General features: G+C 37.8%; 1 protein-coding gene across 1 annotated transcript; it reads left to right on the top strand.

The window, feature by feature from the left end:
* The first annotated feature begins 13,556 nt into the window (after positions 1-13,556).
* LOC139854733 (uncharacterized) lies at positions 13,557-17,890 on the top strand. Its single transcript, XM_071844020.1, has 6 exons — positions 13,557-13,571; positions 13,953-14,669; positions 14,768-14,914; positions 16,172-16,600; positions 16,679-17,002; positions 17,417-17,890. Exons 1-6 carry the CDS (start codon positions 13,557-13,559, stop codon positions 17,888-17,890), a joined length of 2,106 nt encoding a protein of 701 aa, XP_071700121.1.
* The last annotated feature ends 5,414 nt before the right edge of the window (positions 17,891-23,304 follow it).

Genomic DNA, 23,304 nt, shown 5'->3' with positions numbered 1-23,304 from the left:
ATTTCAGCAGATAATATATGTCGGAATCGATAAATTAAACTGGTTAGCGAAACATTTAAGATTGACTTGATACCAGTAGAGTTAGGGAGTTTTGATATGATAATCGGTATGGACTGGTTGAAAGAAGTGAAAGCAGAGATCGTTTGTTACAAAAATGCAATTCGCATTATACGTGAAAAAGGAAAACCCTTAATGGTGTACGGAGAAAAGGGCAACATGAAGCTACATCTTATTAGTAATTTGAAGGCACAAAAACTAATAAGAAAAGGTTGCCATGCTGTTCTAGCACATGTCGAGAAAGTACAAACTAAAGAAAAGAGCATCAATGATGTTCCCGTTGCAAAAGAATTTCCCGATGTATTTCCGAAAGAATTACCGGGATTACCCCCACATCGATCTGTTGAATTTCAAATAGATCTTGTACCAGGAGCTGCACCAATAGCTCGTGCTCCTTACAGACTCGCACCCAGCGAGATGAAAGAACTGCAAAGCCAATTACAAGAACTTTTAGAGCGTGGTTTCATTCGACCAAGCACATCACCGTGGGGAGCTCCTATTTTGTTTGTCAAGAAGAAAGATGGTACATTCAGGTTGTGTATCGACTACCGAGAGTTGAACAAACTTACCATCAAGAACCGCTACCCACTACCGAGAATCGACGACTTATTTGATCAACTACAAGGCTCGTCTGTTTATTCGAAGATCGATTTACGTTCTGGATATCATCAAATGCGAGTAAAGGAGGATGATATTCCAAAAACTGCTTTGAGGACGCGTTACGGTCATTACGAGTTTATGGTTATGCCGTTTGGATTGACTAACGCACCAGCTGTGTTCATGGACCTTATGAACCGAGTGTGTGGGCCATATCTTGACAAGTTTGTCATTGTTTTCATCGATGACATACTTATTTACTCAAAGAATGATCAAGAGCACGAAGAACATTTGAGAAAAGTGCTAGAAGTATTGAGGAAAGAAAAACTGTACGCTAAGTTTTCAAAGTGTGCATTTTGGTTGGAAGAAGTTCAATTCCTCGGTCACATAGTGAACAAAGAAGGTATCCAGGTGGACCCGGCAAAGATCGAAACCGTTGAAAAGTGGGAAACCCCAAAAACTCCGAAGCACATACGCCAGTTTTTAGGACTAGCTGGTTACTACAGAAGGTTCATCCAAGACTTTTCCAGAATAGCAAAACCCTTGACTGCTTTAACGCATAAAGGGAAGAAATTTGAATGGAAGGATGAACAAGAGAAAGCGTTTCAGTTATTGAAGAAAAAGCTAACTACGGCACCTATATTGTCATTGTCTGAAGGGAATGATGATTTTGTGATTTATTGTGACGCATCAAAGCAAGGTCTCGGTTGTGTATTAATGCAATGAACGAAGGTGATTGCTTATGCGTCTAGACAATTGAAGATTCACGAACAAAATTATACGACGCATGATTTGGAATTAGGCGCAGTTGTTTTTGCATTAAAGACTTGGAGGCACTACTTATATGGGGTCAAAAGTATTATATATACCGACCACAAAAGTCTTCAACACATATTTAATCAGAAACAACTGAATATGAGGCAGCGTAGGTGGATTGAATTATTGAATGATTACGACTTTGAGATTCGTTACCACCCGGGGAAGGCAAATGTGGTAGCCGATGCCTTGAGCAGGAAGGACAGAGAACCCATTCGAGTAAAATCTATGAATATAATGATTCATAATAACCTTACTACTCAAATAAAGGAGGCGCAACAAGGAGTTTTAAAAGAGGGAAATTTAAAGGATGAAATACCCAAAGGATCGGAGAAACATCTTAATATTCGGGAAGACGGAACCCGGTATAGGGTTGAAAGGATTTGGGAACCAAAATTTGGAGATATGAGAGAAATGGTACTTAGAGAAGCTCATAAAACCAGATACTCAATACATCCTGGAACGGAGAAGATGTACAAGGATCTCAGGAAATATTTTTGGTGGCCGGGTATGAAAGCCGATGTTGCTAAATACGTAGGAGAATGTTTGACGTGTTCTAAGGTCAAAGCTGAGCATCAGAAACCATCAGGTCTACTTCAACAACCCGAAATCCCGGAATGGAAATGGGAAAACATTACCATGGATTTCATCACTAAATTGCCAAGGACTGCAAGTAGTTTTGATACTATTTGGGTAATAGTTGATCGTCTCACCAAATTAGCACATTTCCTACCAATAAGAGAAGATGACAAGATGGAGAAGTTAGCACGACTGTATTTGAAGGAAGTTGTCTCCAGACATGGAATACCAATCTCTATTATCTCTGATAGGGATGGCAAATTTATTTCAAGATTCTGGCAGACATTACAACAAGCATTAGGAACTTGTCTAGACATGAGTACTGCCTATCATCCACAAACTGATGGGCAGAACGAAAGGACGATACAAACGCTTGAAGACATGCTACGAGCATGTGTTATTGATTTCGGAAACAGTTGGGATCGACATCTACCATTAGCAGAATTTTCCTACAACAACAGCTACCATTCAAGCATTGAGATGGCGCCGTTTGAAGCACTTTATGGTAGAAAGTGCAGGTCTCTGATTTGTTGGAGTGAAGTGGGGGATAGATAGATTACGGGTCCAGAGATTATACAAGAAACTACCGAGAAGATCATCCAAATTCAACAACGGTTGAAAACCGCCCAAAGTCGGCAAAAGAGCTACGCTGACATTAAAAGAAAAGATATAGAATTTGAAATTGGAGAGATGGCCATGCTTAAAGTTGCACCTTGGAAAGGCGTCGTTCGATTTGGTAAACGAGGGAAATTAAATCCAAGGTATATTGGACCATTCAAGATTATTGATCGTGTCGGACCAGTAGCTTACCGACTTGAGTTACCTCAACAACTCACGGCTGTACATAACACTTTCCACGTCTCGAATTTGAAGAAATGTTTTGCTAAAGAAGATCTCACTATTCCGTTAGATGAAATCCAAATCAACGAAAAACTCCAATTCATCGAAGAACCCGTCGAAATAATGGATCGTGAGGTTAAAAGACTTAAGCAAAACAAGATACCAATTGTTAAAGTTCGATGGAATGCTCGTAGAGGACCCGAGTTCACCTGGGAGTGTGAAGATCAGATGAAGAAGAAATACCCGCATCTATTTCCAGAAGATTCGTCAACACCTTCAACAGCTTAAAATTTCGGGACGAAATTTATTTAACGGGTAGGTACTGTAGTGACCCGAACTTTTCCATGTTTATATATATTAATTGAGATTGATATTTACATGATTAAATGTTTCCAACATGTTAAGCAATCAAACTTGTTAAGACTTGATTAATTGAAATATGTTTCATGTAGACAATTGACCACCCAAGTTGACCGGCGATTCACGAACGTTAAAACTTGTAAAAACAACATGACGATATATATATATGGATATACATATGGTTAACATGAGATTATGATAAGTAATTATATCCATAAGTATATTAACAATGAGTTATATACATATAAACAAGACTACTAACTTAAGGATTTCGAAACGAGACATATATGTAACGATTATCGTTGTAACGACATTTAAATGTATATATATCATATTAAGATATATTAATATATCATAATATCATGATAATATAATAATTTAACATCTCATTAGATATAATAAACAATGGGTTAACAACATTAATTGAGATCGTTAACTTAAAGGTTTCAAAACAACACTTACATGTAACGACTAACGATGACTTAACGACTCAGTTAAAATGTATATACATGTAGTGTATTTAGATGTATTAAAATACTTTTGGAAGACTTCAAGACATATATCAAAACACTCATACTTAACAAAAATGTTTACATTTACTTTCCCATTCTTTTCTTTCATCAAGAATTCTAGTCGTATTCTTACCCGTATTATACACAGCTTCAAAACGTACTTACTATGGATATATACCAATAGGAACTAGCATGGGATTCCACTCTTGATTATGTCATGTATGACTAATCAATTTTAACTTCTACCATGAGCTAGTCAACTAACTAGAACTCCTTTTAACCCCACTCACCACTCACCAATTACCACTCATCATTCACTCCATTTCACTTCCAATTCTCTTTCTAATTCTCTCTCAACACACACACACTATTATGAACGTATTTTTCCAGTAGTTAATCATCATCTTCATCAAAAATCACTTCAAGAATCAAGCTATAATCATCATAGGAAGAACACTTCAAGAACACTTCAAAAATCCCTTCAAGTTTACTAATTTACTTCCAAGCTTTCTAATCCATTTCAAGTAATCATCTAAGATCAAGAAACCTTTGTTATATACAGTAGGTTATCTTTCTTATTCAAGGTAATATTCATATTCAAACTTTGATTCAATTTCTATAACTATAAACTATCTTAATTCGAGTAAAAATCTTACTTGAACTTGTTTTTGTGTCATGATCCTACTTCAAAAACTTTCAAGCCATCCAAGATCCTTTGAAGCTAGATCATTTCTTGTCACTTCCAGTAGGTTTACCTACTAAACTTGAGGTAGTAATGATGTCCATAACATCATTCGATTCATATATATAAAACTATCTTATTCGAAGGTTTAAACTCGTAATCACTAGAACATAGTTTAGTTAATTCTAAACTTGTTCGCAAACAAAAGTTAATCCTTCTAACTTGACTTTTAAAATTAACTAAACACATGTTCTATATCTATATGATATGCTAACTTAATGATTTAAAACCTGGAAACACAAAAAACACCGTAAAACCGGATTTACGCCGTCGTAGTAACACCGCGGGCTGTTTTGGGTTAGTTAATTAAAAACTATGATAAACTTTGATTTAAAAGTTGTTATTCTGAGAAAATGATTTTTATTATGAACATGAAACTATATCCAAAAATTATGGTTAAACTCAAAGTGGAAGTATGTTTTCTAAAATGGTCATCTAGACGTCGTTCTTTCGACTGAAATGACTACCTTTACAAAAACGACTTGTAACTTATTTTTCCGACTATAAACCTATACTTTTTCTGTTTAGATTCATAAAATAGAGTTCAATATGAAACCATAGCAATTTGATTCACTCAAAACGGATTTAAAATGAAGAAGTTATGGGTAAAACAAGATTGGATAATTTTTCTCATTTTAGCTACGTGAAAATTGGTAACAAATCTATTCCAACCATAACTTAATCAACTTGTATTGTATATTATGTAATCTTGAGATACCATAGACACGTATACAATGTTTCGACCTATCATGTCGACACATCTATATATATTTCGGAACAACCATAGACACTCTATATGTGAATGTTGGAGTTAGCTATACAGGGTTGAGGTTGATTCCAAAATATATATAGTTTGTGTTGTGATCAATACTGAGATACATATACACTGGGTCGTGGATTGATTCAAGATAATATTTATCGATTTATTTCTGTACATCTAACTGTGGACAACTAGTTGTAGGTTACTAACGAGGACAGCTGAATTAATAAACTTAAAACATCAAAATATATTAAAAGTGTTGTAAATATATTTTGAACATACTTTAATATATATGTATATATTATTATAGGTTCGTGAATCAACAGTGGCCAAGTCTTACTTCTCGACGAAGTAAAAATCTGTGAAAGTGAGTTATAGTCCCACTTTTAAAATCTAATATTTTTGGGATGAGAATACATGCAGGTTTTATAAATGATTTACAAAATAGACACAAGTACGTGAAACTACATTCTATGGTTGAATTATCGAAATCGAATATGGCCCTTTTTATTAAGTCTGGTAATCTAAGAATTAGGGAACAGACACCCTAATTGACGCGAATCCTAAAGATAGATCTATTGGGCCTAACAAACCCCATCCAAAGTACCGGATGCTTTAGTACTTCAAAATTTATATCATATCCGAAGGGTGTCCCGGAATGATGGGGATATTCTTATATATGCATCTTGTTAATGTCGGTTACCAGGTGTTCACCATATGAATGATTTTTATCTCTATGTATGGGATGTGTATTGAAATATGAAATCTTGTGGTCTATTGTTACGATTTGATATATATAGGTTAAACCTATAACTCACCAACAGTTTTGTTGACGTTTAAAGCATGTTTATTCTCAGGTGAATACTAAGAGCTTCCGCTGTTGCATACTAAAATAAGGACAAGATTTGGTGTCCATGTTTGTATGATATTGTGTAAAAACTGCATTCAAGAAACTGATTTCGATGTAACATATTTGTATTGTAAACCATTATGTAATGGTCGTGTGTAAACAGGATATTTTAGATTATCATTATTTGATAATCTACGTAAAGCTTTTTAAACCTTTATTTATGAAATAAAGGTTATGGTTTGTTTTAAAAATGAATGCAGTCTTTGAAAAACGTCTCATATAGAGGTCAAAACCTCGCAACGAAATCAATTAATATGGAACGTTTTTAATCAATAAGAACGGGACATTTCACCTTTTCTTCAAACCCGGTGTAGATCCGATTTACAAATCTTCTACGCTAGTAGACAACACATCTAATCTTTCTATCCTTACAAAAGATTACTTCTAACTTAGATCAACTTGTCTTCACCTTGAACAAGTATTGATTCCCAATGGAATTAATCAACATCCTAATTCCCTTTAAGAAAGATGATCCCTAAGTTAGCTTTTGCTTCTATTATAAAGTACAAGATTCACTTATCTAGTGATGATATTCCTAAGTTAATTCAAAGGATAATATCACACTAAGTAAACTCACAAAGAAAGTAATTTGAAAATAAGTTTACATCAAATCTACAATCTATGAGATTGTAGAAAATCTCTTGCTAATCACAAACATATATGAATGAAGGGCTTGTGATTCTCTGATATTTTAGAGTTGAAGCATGCAAGAGGTTCCCCCATCAAATGCTCTCCAAGTCTTGCTATTTACAGTGAGAGATAAAGAAACTAGTTGTTGCCACGGCTCAAGTCGCTGTCGACCGCACATTGTCTGGTCACTTTCACCTAGCCATTATATAGCCATTTGAATCCATTTAAACTTGATTATTTTGGCCTCTTTACTTCCTTTAATACCTGTAAAAGATACCTAACATCCTATACAAGTACTATATGCATTAAGTGCTTGATTCCTCTTGGATGTATTACCTTGATAGTCACTTGTCATACCCAAAGAGGCAAATCTACATTTCTTGGATACATTTATTGATACCTAATTGAAGTAATATCATATTTGTCATAATCTCTTGTTTGTATTTAACACACATTCTCAAGTGTTATTGGTTAGTCAACATGTCATTAACAACATAATCCTAATTAATCACTAAGCATATTATAATTCATCTTTAAGCTTGCACATAGATAAGCATATTATAATTCATCTTTAAGCTTGCACATAGATTAATTAGGTGTGTTTATGATATCTTACTAAGTGAAACATATAAGATCAATTGAGCACATTATAAGCAAGACATCATGTTAATCAAGACTAAACCATACTTAGACATGTTTCTAGACTTAAACATATTTCTTGTGATATTTCAATGTGTGTGTTAATAATCTTTTAAGCATACAATACCATTTGATTATGAACCTTCAATTATTATCAACCAAGTTACACTAATGCATTGGAGTAGGCTAAGCATACATTTGTGGTTTCCAAACTTATAGCATATAGCGAGACAAAGATCATATTATCATTCATACATATTAAATGAGTATAACCAAGTAGGCAAGTAGCACATAGTCAAGTAATACTCATGTAATGATAGCAAGATTTCACTAGTGATTGATCTAAGATCAAACACATAGTGATGATATAGAAATACACTAAGGCTATGTAATGTTGGGAAATTACGGTCACACTAATTCTCAACACCCCGCCCAATGATAATAGTAAAGAAATAAGAACAATCCACAATAAAAGAATTTAACGTGGAAACTCCAAAATAGGAGAAAAAACCACGGGCCTCCAAAGAGAGAAATACACTATATCACAAATTGTTACAACGACATAGACAACTCTCTTAAGCCAACTACACTCTCCAAAGTATTTAACTAAAACAACTCCCAAACAAGAGTAAGAAAGAAAGAAATAATCAAATACTTAAAATGTATTGATTGATGCAATTTGGAATGAAGACTTAACCCCTCTTTTATAACCAAGCAAGTCCCCTCCAACTTTTTCCTCCCATCTATGTGGGATAACATCCTTCACAAATACTATGCAACCATATCCAATTCTTCTAACCAAAACTATATCCAACAAATCTCCACCTTTTGGATAGAAGAACTTGCATCTTCATCGAACATTGTCAAGACCCGACAATCATTGTCTTCACATACAATCATAACTCTTAACAGAATTATCATACCCCGCCATAAAGAGTATCACACTTAGAATATCACATTCCAAGCATTTCACCTCGACACATGTTGTATAACCAGCTGAACAGTTATGGTGCAACTTCCTGTTTGGTTTTTTCGAAAGATCCATCAGCTACAACATCATTTTTCACCACACACCTTGCATCAATGCCAAACCAATGCCCATGTGCAATTTGTGGAACCGCTAACGAACATCCCTTTCCATGGTGGCGCGGACACACCATGAGGATGACGTGACTTCAGAGGAATTCGTCACTCTCCGTAACAACGGAGACATCATTAGCGTCTTCGGAGCCATTTGCCGAATTAGCTCCACCTGGACAATTAACCCTCACATGCCCAGTTTTTTCGCACTTCCAGCATACCAGATTCTTTCCGGAGTTTCTCTTCCGCCTATCCGAACACAACAGTACCGTACTTTCTGATGATGAGACCCCGTTACCTTCCATTCTTTTCTCCTCGGATAGGAGCTTGCTAGTAACATCTTCAAACTTCAGAGTTTCTTTCCCATACATCAAAATAGGTTTCATGTGCTCATAGGACGATGACAAAGATAATATCAGCCTCAAAGCTTTATCTTCATCTTTCATTTTAACTCCAATAGTCTCCAGTTCCGAAACAATACCATTAAGAATACTCAGGTGATCTGAAATATTTGAACCCCCATCCATACGCAAAGTATGGAACTGTTCTTTAAGACACGACTGATTTGAGATGCCCTTGCCCTGGTACAACTGCTCCAACTTATCCCAAGGTTCATTAGCCGTTGATAACCCGTGCACATTTGCAAGCACGTTCTTTGCAAGACATAAATGAATCACACTTGCCGCCCTCAAATTTTCATATCATCCCATTCTTCTTCATCGAACTTACTACTAGAATCACTGCCAGGAACAAGGGTGGGTTTATCCTTCAATGCCTTGTGTAAACCAGACTGAATCAACACATCCTTGACTTGAACCTGCCATAAGCCAAAATTGATCCTCCCATCAAATTTCTCAACATCAAACCTCATTGGACTGAACTTCGACATCGTATCCGTATCCTATAAAAACCACTTTCTCTGATTTTGCTCACGTTTCGACTGGCCGACAGATGTAGTGGAGTGGCGCACAGGATCCGTTAAATTGGAAAATCCAACACCCGGTCCACTACAAATTCTAGACACCACTTACTCCGAATCAGAAAAAATATCGTTTAACTATATACCCTATACGATCAATCGAACTCGTTTCTGATGTGGACGATCCATTCCCATGGCAACCACAGAGCATACTCTGACTCCTATAACCGAGACCCCCGTCAAACCTGACGCTCTGATACCAGTTGTTGGAAAATTAAGGTCTCACTAATTCCCAACACCCAGCCCAATGATAATAGTAAAGAAATAAGAACAATCCACAACACAAGAATTTAACGTGGAAACTCCAAAACAGGAGAAAAAATCACGGGCCTCCAAAGAGGGAAATACACTATATCACAAATTGTTACAATGACATAGACAACTCTCTTAAGCCAACTACACTCTTCAAAGTATTTAACTAAAACAACTCCCAAACAAGGGTAAGAAAGAAAGAAATAATCAAATACTTAAAGTGTATTGATTGGTGCAATTTGGAATAAAGACTTAACCCCTCTTTTATAACCAAGCAAGTCCGCTCCAACTTTTTCCTCCCACCTATGTGGGATTACATCCTTCACAAATACTATGCAACCATATCCAATTCTTCTAACCAAAACTATATCCAACATGTAAGTTTACTTGCAATATAGCACATTGCAAGATTAATGTATAAGTATACATTAATGTCCAACACATGTACAAGGGAAGAGCAACTCTTGGTTGAGACTTGATGATCATCCTAAATATGTCTAGATACATTTTAGGAGCACAAGTTATTTTGTAACACTTATGTGTTATCCTTAATTAAGGATAAAACGTCATTAAGATGTCATTAGGTGTGATTAACCAAGATTAGCGTTCTAGTGACCAAAACTCTTTTGATATGAAAGAGGCAACTATTCTAAGTATGTTGAAAACAAATTCGTGAATTATAGATGCCCCGAAGTGGTCAAACATTATTTGGTCAAGAACTTTGGACAAAAGAACTGCGGTCGAACCACGGTCAGCCGTGGTGTCGACCGTGTACCATGTTTCTCAGAAACTATGGCACAAGACACCCATGATCATACCTGCGATCGACCGTAGTCCCAAATCGTGCACTTATCTGAGTTTTGTATTCTTTTTGTTTTTCTAATGTTTTCACTTTAAGCTTCATTTGATTTGGTCATTTGCTAGAGTAAGTGTGAATTAGTGAACTTGTATATTTATGTCAAGATGTCTATCATCACTTTTGGTTATGTGTGTGTCATCAACAAAACACTTATTACTGTTGGTTAACATTAATATTACCATTAAGCATAAACCGACATTCTCCCTCAACATAGATATTCATGAATTAATTTGTGTCAGTGGGTGTTCTTTTTGTGGAAGTTCTTTTTGTATTCGTGGTATGAGTGTTTGTTTGCTGAAGTTGAATATTGGTATTTTTGTTTGTTGAACTGTGTCTTTTTGTATTGTTGTTGGTTGAACTGTGTGTTTTGATACCGTTGTTGTTCGAACTGTTGATATTGAAACTGTTGTTGTTGCCGAAATTGTTCTTCTGGACTTACTTGATAATGAAGGTATAGTTGGTAGTTTTGTTTGTTACTATCAATGGCATACCGGTTTAATTATCTCAACAACATAAATTTTAATGGAGGCATTACTAATAGGCTGGTTTAAAGAGTTTAGAAAATGTTCGAGATCATTAACAATATCCTCGACAAAATTATTTACTTTATATTTTCATGCAAATGGGTATATCAAGTGGTAATTGTAATTTATGCACCACCTTTTCCAAAAGAATTTTCCTAGTTAATGGTTTTACGGGAGAAACTGGAAGTTTTAAACGTATTCTAACACACATAATTGGTAAATACATTGGCACCTTGTTAGCTTATTAAAATTCACCTCCGTAACAAATATAAAATCTGAATTTTTCATCAATTTGAGACATTTTTACATTAAAACGAAGGAGTTAACAAAAGCTTAAAATGGCTAAGATGATACTTTTTAGGAAGAAACAACACAACAAATTGCCCAAATATTGCTTGTTGAAATGTAGGAAAAAACTGATCATAAGGCACTCTTTTTAAAAGAGATAGACCATTATGCTAAAAAAATATGTAAAAGGTGAGAAAATCATATCCTGAAAATCTAATTTTCGGTGGTGCAACACGCACCACGCACCGACAAACACGTGTCACGAGTGGTGCGTAGCTTGTGTGTGAGTTGCCGAATAGGGACCGTAGCGGTTAAACGAATCAACAAACAAGGAACCACGCACACTCATGGAACCTTGTGTTGTAGCTCATGTGGTAGTGCTCTGCCTCTCTTAGTGATAGGTCAAAAGTTCCACTCCCGTGGGAATCCGCATTGCACACAAGGTTGCCCCTTAACTCTTGATTCCACCCAAGGGTGCCTCTCATACATCACGTTGCGGGGGCTGTGGGGAGTGGGTTATACCACCAATGCCCTCGGATGGGCCGGGTTTTCTCCTGGGCAGTAGTTGAGGGCGGGTTATGCAACTGCGAGAGATGAACGCATGAGTGGTTTAGTCCTTCTGGGTGATCCCGAACTGTTCAAAAAAATACCACGCACACGCATGGCTCAACACGCACCGTGCGTGGTGCACGGTTTGAGGGCATTTGTGCAATTTTAAATTTCAAGAGCATGTCGTTAGAGATTTGGGAACATTAACTATATACCTATATCTAAAAGGTAAAGTTGAAATGAATAGTACTATTCACTTTTCACTTTTCGCAAACTTAACCCCTTAACTTTTATTAAAATACAGATCGAACCCCTCACTTTATACGTAAAGTTTTTCCAAATTTCACAAGCTTAACCCACTAACTTTTATTAAAATACAAATCGAACCCCCACTTTACTAATTTTTTTTTTTTACTAATATTCAATTTTCACAAACTTAACCCCCTAACTTTTATTAAAATACAGATCGAACCCCACTTTATACGTAAAGTTTTTTCAAATTTCACAAACTTAACCCACTAACTTTTATTAAAATACAAATCGAACCCCCACTTTACTAACTTTTTTTTTTTAAATAAAACTCGAACGCTAAAAGAAGCAACTTTCACAAAAGGAACAACCCTTCAATGTTATGTCGAAAAAAATTCTTTTTTACAAAATAGATCAAGACTTTTTTTTTTAACTCGCATTCAAAACGGAGCCTCCGGCGTGAAGCGAGGACTCCACAACTAGTTTCTACTAATTTCTTAAAAATTACTGTATTATCTACGCTCCTAATTTGCTCGGGTTACAATGTTGGGCTAATATCGGATCAATCCGTTAAACTTTAATTCAATGATAATATTCCGGCTCTTTAGATACTTATTTAAGCGTTCGAAAGAATTTGAGTTTGTTCATTTGATTATTAAAATTACAAAAGGAAGTTTTAAATGAAGTACTCATAATAAACGGAGTACTAACTTTTTTCGAATCGATGAATAGCATAATTGGGCCATTAGACTGAGTTTTGAATCAAACTCGTAATACTTCGCTAATAAATGGGGGTAAGATACAGTCCTGGACTCCCGGGTATAATATACTATCTGTTAAACTTGGGCCTATGTATGGGCTTTAATACTACTTTTTGGGGTCAATCACCAAAATACCTATTTTTTTGGACTTTTCTGAGCCGGTACCCACAAAAAAAAAAACCTTGACAAAATGCCCGCGCAAGGCGCAAGCGACCTTGCGACCTTGCGACTTGCGTCCTTGCGTCCTTGCGTCCTTGTGTTAAAAAATTAGGTCAAATATAGAAATCAGACACCACATACACACACACACCCCGACACTCAGCTCTTGCGACCACTTTGCGACCGACGGCGATTACAAAGAACCTTGCACTTGCGACCCCCTTGCGACCCGTCTACCCTTGCGACCTTTCTTCTGAGACTCACCACATCACCACCACCACCACCACCATCGCCAGCACCACCGCCATCAGTACATCTCACCACCATTACCATCACCGCCTCCATTAGCATCACCATCACCACCACGATTGAGAAAAAGGAAGAGAAAAAAAACCGACAAAAAACGTGATCAAGATGTCACAAGAACAGGTAAGTGTTTCCTTTCAACTATCTCCGTTCGATTACTCCATTTCTATGTCGAAAATGATATATAATTTTTGTTGCACACCAAGTGTTCGATGAAATGCTTCAACGAGCTTGGTGATGCAAAACTCACTTATAGTGTTGCTAGATTTGTTAAAGTTACAGTATTTGGAAGCTAACATTTTATAAAAACTGGAACACGATTGTTTTAGGGCTTAAAACTAGAATCTGGTATAGGCGCAAGGAAAGTCTTGCGTCCTTGCGTTTGTCCGTAGTAGCTGGCGCAAGGCACGTCTTGCGTCCTTGCGCCTGTGTGATAAACGAGACGCAAGGTGCGACTTGCGTCCTTGCGCCTGTATTTTTTTTCTGAAAAACTGTCTGTTTCAGGGATATGTTGAGGCGAAGTTGACGATGAAGAATATGCTGAATGTTATACCTCAACTAAAGGCATCAATGACTGAGAATCAACAAAAAAATTTTAGGGGAACTTGTTTTGGTCCTTGGCTAGATCTTTCTTACACCGGCAATGATCCGGGCCTTGTACATGCAATGCTCCAAAGAAAGAGTGAGCGACCGATAGGAATAGATGAAAAGTACCCTGCTGATGATGAGGAAATATGGTTTAGTTTCCGTCCGAATTTCAAAATTAGATTTAGTAGGCGGGAATTTTGTCTCATCACGGGGTTTAAGTTTAGTCGTCGCACGGACATGGCACATTACATTCCCAGAAGTTATGATGTAGAAACACCACCGATTAGACGACGATGTTTCCCAAATCGTAAAGATAATTCAAACATTACAATTACCGATATCCAAAAGCTTTTATATGATGGTGCTGATTTTGTGGTTAGTGATGATGATGTCGTGCGACTAGCCATTATTTTGATTGTGGAGAGAGCGTTTATGGGTAAGCAAGGGATTCATGTGGTGAGCAAAAAATACCTATGGCTAGTCGAAGACTTTGCTAAATTGAATGACTACCCGTGGGGTAATCGTATTTGGGATGCCACTTACCCCGTAGTTAAAGATGGATTTCAAGCTCGGGAAAGTCAGTTAGAGGTGGGAAAGGGTTATACTTTGGTCGGTTTTATGTGGTCATTTAAGGTAAAAATAAACAAGTTTGGTAGATTTGGTTAATACCTCAACATTTGAATCGTATATTATTTTTTTATGCGTCCTTATTTATTTAACTAATTTTGTAGATTTGGATTCTCGAGGCATATCGACGAACAATTAAAAGTTTTGCCCACAAGACAGACAAAAATGGAGTACCGAGGGCCTTATTTTGGAAACGTTCATCGGCTGAGACTTTTTCAGTCACTGATTACCTGCATCTACTAAACGTTATGGTAAGTGTTGTTTTTAACATAAAAGTTTTGTTGGTGCTGGAAGAATACAGACTAAGGATTTAGGATAAAATGGGTTCTGTGATGGGCGCAAGATATATCTTGCGTCCTTGCGTGACCAAGGCGCAAGGTTCGTTCTTGCGACCTTGCGCCTGCACCTTACGTCATATGGCCAACGCAAGATTAGTCTTGCGTCATCAGTAATTAGGCGCAAGGACGCAAGACCAACCTTGCGCTTGGTTACTGATGACGCAACACGCAAGGTTCACGGCTTGCGTGTTTGTTTACGGGACGCAAAGTTTGTCCTTGGGTCCTTGCGCCTTCAGCTAACGTCTTATGGTCAACGCAAGAGTAGTCTTGCGTCATCATTTACGAGGCGCAAGGTTGGTCTTGCGTCCTTGCGCCTCGTTGTGATGAAGACGCAAGATTTATCTTGCGTCCTTGCGCCTTTGGATTTAACTTTTGCTGCTGTTGTACAGGATGATTGTCCGAAGAATAAACGACCTTTTCGTACTCTGCATCCCACTGATGTTGAGAGTGGATGTCAATGGTGGTTAAAAAGTTGCCAATACTTTGATGGGACGGAAGTGGATGAGGAAGTTGAAGAACCTGTTGAAGATGAACCTGTCAATGAGGAACATGGTGGTGGAGAACAGTCTCAATCTCAGTCTCAATCTCAGACTCAATCAAACTTATCTACTGATGCAAAGGAATTATACATGTCTTTGGTGAAACGGATGGATAGGCAAGAGAAGGAGCTGCAAGAGTGTAGAACGCAAATAAATGATCACGAGAGACGTATATCTGAACAAGAGAAACGAATATCAGAACAAGAGCAAAATCAAGATGAGGAGTTACTTGGTCGATCCTTCTTAGACAATGAAAACGACAAATCAGCTCAACGGATTAGACGTGGAATGAGAGATCGACGACCAACGCGTGTACTAAGCTCCCCTTTCACAACACCGGGATACAGAAAACCAATCGAGAAGGTATATCTTTAATTACATTTTTTTTACCTTAAACGTGCAGTTTTGTCATTAATTATCGAGAATAAACAGGCTGTGTTTGTTAAAAGTAGGCGCAAGGTCATATCTTGCGTCCTTGCGCTTGTTTTGCCAAACAGGCGCAAGGTATGGTCTTGCGACCTTGCACCTATGTTACATAAATGGCGCAAGGTCATACCTTGCGTCCTTGCGTATGTCGCAAGGGTTATCTTGCGCCCTTGCGCCTTTTTTCCTGACTTTCTATAATTCACAGCTGTCAGATGATGTTGCTCGCAAAGTGAAAAGGCTGAGGGTGTCTGAGGCTGAGGAGGTTGTTAATCTCGATACTGAAGAACAGGGTGTTGTTGAAGAAGAACCCCACCCTATTGTTGAAGAAGATGTTGTTGCTCCGATTGTGAAAAAGCGTAAACGGTCGCAAAAGGATTGGGTTAATGACGAGGAAATTTGGTCGATGGTAGACAGGCTAGTGAATGATCAAGGAACTCTACTACCACCACCACCCAATGCTTGGAGAGACGGTAGAAAGCACGTTGGGCCTGCAAAAGATCCGAAGAGTATGGTGGATAGTAAGCAAGAAACGCGGTGCATGTTCATTTTTCAGAACGAAAATTTTATATACCTCACACCTGAGTTTTGGATCAGGTTACTTGGTCTTGGATATTCCGGATACTTGGAAAACTTAGTAAGTTGCTCGCTTATTTGTTTCCATTCTTGGAAAACTAAGTAAGTTTCATGCTTATTTGTTTTATCACAATTGTAGCATATTGATGGATGGGCTACACTTATGTTGAGGTATCGTCAGAGGGTTCTCCCCCGAGCAAGCCAGTATTCCACTCATATTATCCCGACCGACTCGTTTGCGTGTAGTTCTCGATGGACTGTCATGCCATTGGGTTTCCTTTCTAGGCTTGCAGCGTTTCAGTCCTATTATGATGATACACAAAGGGAGGAAGAGAAACGGAAAGAAGCGGAGAAAAGAGGAGAAGTAGCAATCACAGGGGAGAATCCACCTGATTATATGTATTTGATTGGATTAGGGGATGGTAGTGATGAGCTATATCCATCCTGGGCCTATTGTGATAAGGTATGTTTTAATTCCCAATACAAATTTTAGGTTTTGAAGTGTTCTGGAACAGGCGCAAGGTTAAGTCTTGCGTTCTTGCGCCTGGTGTTTTAGGTTGGACGCAAGGTTGTCCTTGCGTCTTTGCGTCTGGTGTTTTGAGGTGTTCTGGCACAGGCGCAAGGTTCAGTCTTGCGACCTTGCGTTTCTTTAGTACTGGCGCAAGGTGTGACTTGCGTCTTTGCGCCTGGTGTTTTAGGTTTGACGCAAGGTTGTCCCTGCGTCCTTGCGCCTGTTGTTTCTGGTTGACGCAAGGTTGTCCTTGCGTCCTTGCGCCCTATAGTCTTGCGTCCTTGCTTCCATTCTGCAGGCGCAAGGTATGGTCTTGCGTCCTTGCGCCTATTACAGTTTAGCTAATATTGTGTATGTTTTTTGCAGATTTTGATCCCCGTTCACTTTTACGATGCTCAACACTTTATTCTGATTGTGTTGAACTTGGAGGAACAGAAGATATTGGTGTACGATAGTTTGCCCGGTCATGTTGATCAAGAAATTGTCAAGCTCACCAAAGATCTGGGAGATCAATTGCCTGTATACTTAAGAGCAATTGATTACTTTAACCAAAAGCAAGACTCCCAGATTGTTGACTACTTGGAAAACAAGGAGAGCATCGAGTTCATGACCGAGGCAGCACCAGTCGTGCCGGTGCAAGGTGGAAGTAATGGGGACTGTGGTGTTTGGGTCTGCATCCATATGGAGAGGGTGATCTTTGGGTGGGATGAAATCCCAAACATTGGAGATCCTAAAAAGGCCGCAGAAGACTACAGAGTGAGAATGGCTAAGACCTTCTTTCGTGCACGCTTTGATACCCAGGAACCCCCACCAAAAGAGAAAGCAAAAGTTGGTAACTGAGGTTTTATTTTGAAAACTGTAGTTAATTATGTAATTGGTGTATAAAACTGTAAATGTTGTAAACTGTGAACAGGTCCGTAACTGTATTTTTGAAGGCGCAAAGGTGTGTAATCAGACCTTGCGACCTTGCGTCCCGTAATAGCCGTAGACGCAAGGTCCTTCTTGCGGCCTTGCGCCTCGTATTTAGCAGCAGGCGCAAGGTGTTTCTTGCATCTTTGCGCCTTTTTATTAAGCAGGCGCAAGGTGCTTCTTGCGTCCTTGCGCCTATTTTTGAAACATACGCAAGGTTCATCTTGCGACCTTGCGCCACAACATTTTTATTATTCTTGTAACACTAGCTTGTGCATTCAATATTATAACATATGAAGTAACACACGAAACCACATCATAAAATACTAATTAAAAAATATTACAACAATGGAAGACATCACACCTTAATTTGTTCCTGAAAATAAACGTATTCTAGGAACTAATTACTACCTAAATTGTACGTTGGATAAAACTGAGATTGATAAGCTTGAGATGGTTCGACTGTCTCTTTCGCCTTTGTGGTTGTGTTTCTTGCCCGTTGAGAAGTTGATTCACCTGTTCGGTCATAAGCAGCTGGGCATGTTGATCGAGAATGACCTGGTTCTTTGCAACGACTACAAGTTCTTACTTTTTTTGAAGTTTCTTCACCTTTTGAAGGAATGCGTTTTTTACCTTTAGGACGTCCAGGTTGTCTTTTCTTTAGAACTGGGGGGTGTACAAGTTGCAAAATCCCGGGACCCGGATCCGACCATTCAGACCGATGGGGGAGAGGAAGAATGTGTTCGGAATACGTATTTATGTATGTTTGAGTGCTGAACCAATGTGATACATAACAACTAATATCCTCCACTCCGAAGTGTCGTGCTGATGCAATCACATGACCGCAGGGTATGCCTGATAATTGCCATTAACCACATGAACAAGTTCTATCTTGTAGATTAACCAACCCATTTTTTCGTCCATCGTGTACCTCTATTAGATCATTTGTCGATGGAAATGCTCGCCATCTTCTTGATTTGTCCGTCCTCTTAGCTAGCTTACGTTCAACATATGGAGTAACCGGTGAAGTAAGACTAACTGATTTGTTGCGATGTTTGAAATACCAATCCTGTATTGAACAACGAAAAAATTCGAACAACATGCAAACTGGTAGTTTACGAGCATGTCTTGATAGAGAGTTTATAGACTCTACACTGTTGCTTGTAAGGTATGAATACCTAATATGAGTAGATTGACTTCTGGACCATCTATTGATACCATCCTCACATAGAACTTTATAAGACGCTTTCAATCTCCTTCGAAATACATCTAGATGATCATGAAAATCCGACGCACGGTACGCCTTAACCATTTTCCAAAAGTGCCAGTCGAAGAATTTCATCTTGTTGGATTTAGTTTTGATGTTCATGAATAAATGACGTGCACAATGAGCGTGAAACGCTTCCGGAAACACGTTTGCAATGCCGTGTGCTATTGAAGCAGCACGATCAGAAATAAAAGTAATCTCTGACATACGATCAACCATACCAAACTCATTAAATGATCTCTTAGGTTACCAAAAAACCATGACCAAACACTGTTTGTCTCGCCTTCACCAATTCCATAAGCCAATGGCAAAATTCCATTATTGCCATCCATCGCAACAGCAACTAAATTAGTACCCAGGTACCCACCCTTTAAATGTGCAGCATCGACGATGATTATCGGGCGGACATGTTGCACAAATGATCGAATCTGCATGAAATTTTCACAGTAAATCAAATATTATTAATAAAGACCTCATACACCATACGCAAAGCGCAAGGAACACTCTTCTGTCTTGCGCCAACGAAGCGCAAGTAAAGCCTTGCGTCCTTGCGTCTTTAATGCCAGGCGCAAGGTTTTTATTGCGTCCTTGCGTATTCGTTGGCGCAAGGTGACCCTTGCGCCTTTGCGTATGGTGTACATATTAAAAGGTGGTTTTTGCTAATATATATTTACTTACAACTACTCCAATGGACATGTAACACATCACAAATTTATTTTCTTTATCGGTAACCAAATTGGTGATGGTCCCCGGGTTGTGGATCTTAAGGTTATGAAGGTAAATGGGAAGCATTCTAAAGGAGTCATCACTACTGCCACGTAACATCTCTATTGCTTGACACTTGGCCCTCCATGCTTGATTGTATGATACGCTCACTCTAAACCGATTAGCTACATCATCACGTATATCTTTTGGTTTATACTCTCGATTAGCAGCCTTGAACGAATCCATAAGAATACTACCCAACACCTTTTTAGTAGCATGTTTATTATTTCCCATAATTTGTGTGCGTGAGCAAGTGTGTACGTCATGCAACTTTTTAACCATAAAGTTTTCAGTGTGTCTTATTTTGTATGCACTACATTTCCACTCACAATTTGGCAACACACATTTAGCGGTGTACCGAGATTTGTCTGACTTTACAGGCTTTATTTGAAAGTTTTCTTCAAGGCATTTTGTAAATAGCTGGTTTAGGAATTCTTCCTTGTTCGAAAACGTTTGACGAACTTTGACCAAATCAGATACCTGATACGTGGTTGGAATTGGGGTCGTAAATTCTGGGTTTTCTTCATCTTGCTGACTGTGTAGAGTTGGCATATTCCAGAATACATCTTGTTTTTCTTCATCTTCTTCATCTTCATCTTTCTCGTCACTTGCTTCATCCGATTCACTAGACCCAACAACAGGTATAAACGGGTTCTCTATTTTTTTTATTTTACACACGTTCTCGGCGCCATGGTTGAAGAAGTCAAATTCTTCTGTGTTTGGAGGTGGTATTTCAGCCTGTTTTTCTTCCAAATAGTGTGTTTCGAGGTTTGGTTCGGAATTGTGTATTTCATCCTGTTCTTTTTGCAGATGGTGAGTTTGTTTGTTTGGTTGAGACTCGAGAATCCGGAGGTTTTGTTGGAGATGGTGTGTTTGTGGATTTTGTTGGGGCTGGTGTGTTTGTGAATTTTGTCCGGGTTGAAGCATTCTAACTTTGTCGACAACATAAATATCAATAGGCTCGTTTGTGACAGCGTGTTTTAAAAACTCAAAAAAATCTTCATGATCATCAGTAATATCAAAAATATGATTATTATCAATATATCTTAGCGAAACAGGTGCATTAGGTGGCAATTCAATTTTTTTGAGAATTTTCCTTAACAATACTCTTCGATTTATTGGTTTTTGTGGAGCAAGTGGTAGTTTTAATCTGGTTCTAAAACAGTCAAGAGGCAGATACATAGGTATGTTGTTAACAAATTCAAAATTACCCCCACAACATACATGAACAACAAATGCTTCATCATTACTACAGCTCATTAAGACACAAATTAGTGAAAAAATAGATAAAAGTTGGTACCTTAACGATGCTCTAATGACTTGATCTTTTTGAAAATGAAGTGAAATAAAATGATTAATCTGGAGTTCTAGCCTCATTAAATAGACAGGTACATAATCTTATCCGTAAAGGTACAAAGAATCCAAAAAAATCTTATCCAGAAATCAGGAAAAATCCATTCTGATAAGACGCAAGGCGCAAGGACGCAAGGACGCAAGTCCTTATCCTTGCGCCTTGCGTTTACACGCAAAGGCGCAAGCCGCAAGGTCGCAAGGTCTAAAGATACTTGCGCCTTGCGCGGGCAAATTCTCAAAAAAAAAAAGGGGGTTCCAGCTCAGAAAAGGCCAAAAAAATGGGTATTTTGGTGATTGACCCTACTTTTTGTGAGACTAATCATCGTGTTATTATTAAACTGCCATACTGCCATGATATGCAATAAAAGAAAGAAAATGTATTCTAAACTATGATTAGAAAGGAAGTATACAAGTCAATAGAGTAACATTTTAGTCAATTATTACAAGCCACACGTTAACACAACTCTCAACATAGTTGTTATTAAAAGTGTTGTAATTATTTCCACCAATAACCAATATATGAAAGAAGTATTAACCAAATACTATTTTTTTTAATGAACAATGATAATTCACCCAAAAAGAAGTTACGAAAAATTCTTATTATTATTTGAATGCAACAGTTTTGTTAGGGTAGCCAAAACCGATTCTTCAAATGCCTTGATGTTTCCTTAAGCGTCACAAAGTTACGAAAATGCTAATATCCATTTGTTCCTGTGAACGTGTTAAATTTTGATCATAAACATAAATAAATATAAATTTTATTTTATAGATAGATAATAATCCAAGAAACATATAGTGTGTGAGAACAGATGGATACTTGAAATCATTCGGTGAAGGTATGCCCGAATGGATGAGTGACTGCAAGTAAACAGCATGGGATCTCATAACTCTGCTGCCAAACAAATGATCCCTTATCCAATTCTTTTACTGTACTACAAGTCAATTTCAGTTTGGACCACGCATTTTAAGTTATTAACAGCTAACCCCCTAAAGTGTGGTTCATAATTAATACTACAAAATGTCCTAACATTGTTGAACACTATAAACAAGACAGCTGGTTAGATCGTATTAATTTTGAGGCTCGGACAAACTTTAAAACTCCTTTTCGGGTCTTTATACTATAACAAGTTTCGACGCAAACCACTACTACAAATGAATTTTGAAAGTCGGTACATAGATATTTCCGGTTTATTAAAATTTAAACAAATTTGTAACAATCTATGTGTCGTGTGTTTTTTTTTCTTTTTTCTTTTTTTAACAACAAATTTTATTAACAAGCCTTCCTAGCGAGCAGCTAGGAAAGGAGGAAAAAATCAACGTTTACAACGGCTTCATAAGTCAAGAATCTCACATCAAATTACAAAAACTTCTACTACTAATCCAATTAAACGACATAAAACGTATACAATCAAAAGGTAACTCTTTCCGCATCGATCTTTTTGCAAAAATGACATCGTTGTGAAACCACCATATATGCCAAGCTAACGTTGCTACAATCACGAAAAGGTGGTTCTTAACATCAAATGAATAATGCCAACTATCAAACCAGCCTAACTATTACGTCCAAATTTCAAAATTTGGGACCGCAATCTACACTCATGATCGGATCTTGATCCAAAGAGCTGCCGCAACAGAGCAAGTGAACAATAAATGATCAATCGACTTGATGCAGTGGTTACAAAGAGGGCAACTAATGTCTTCGGTATCCATTCTCCTTCTAGAAAGCCCAATCTCGAAGGAAGTTTATCGACGGCTATTCTACAAACAAATATATTAATCTACGAGGAAGTATTTTAAACTATTATGTTTCCACATTAGCAATCGAAGAAGTGCCTCATCGATAAATGATCGAGTTGAATTAACTTGAAACATTCCATCATCGGTGATCGACCAAACCCAACTGTCTTCCACGTCCGACAATGAAATAATACTAATGAACTCGATCATCTCGAGCAATAAT

This window comes from Rutidosis leptorrhynchoides, chromosome 6, assembly GCF_046630445.1.
Source record: "Rutidosis leptorrhynchoides isolate AG116_Rl617_1_P2 chromosome 6, CSIRO_AGI_Rlap_v1, whole genome shotgun sequence".
NCBI lineage: Eukaryota > Viridiplantae > Streptophyta > Magnoliopsida > Asterales > Asteraceae > Rutidosis > Rutidosis leptorrhynchoides.
Note: the sequence above shows the minus strand (reverse complement) of the source record. Positions and strands in the feature narration are given on the sequence as shown.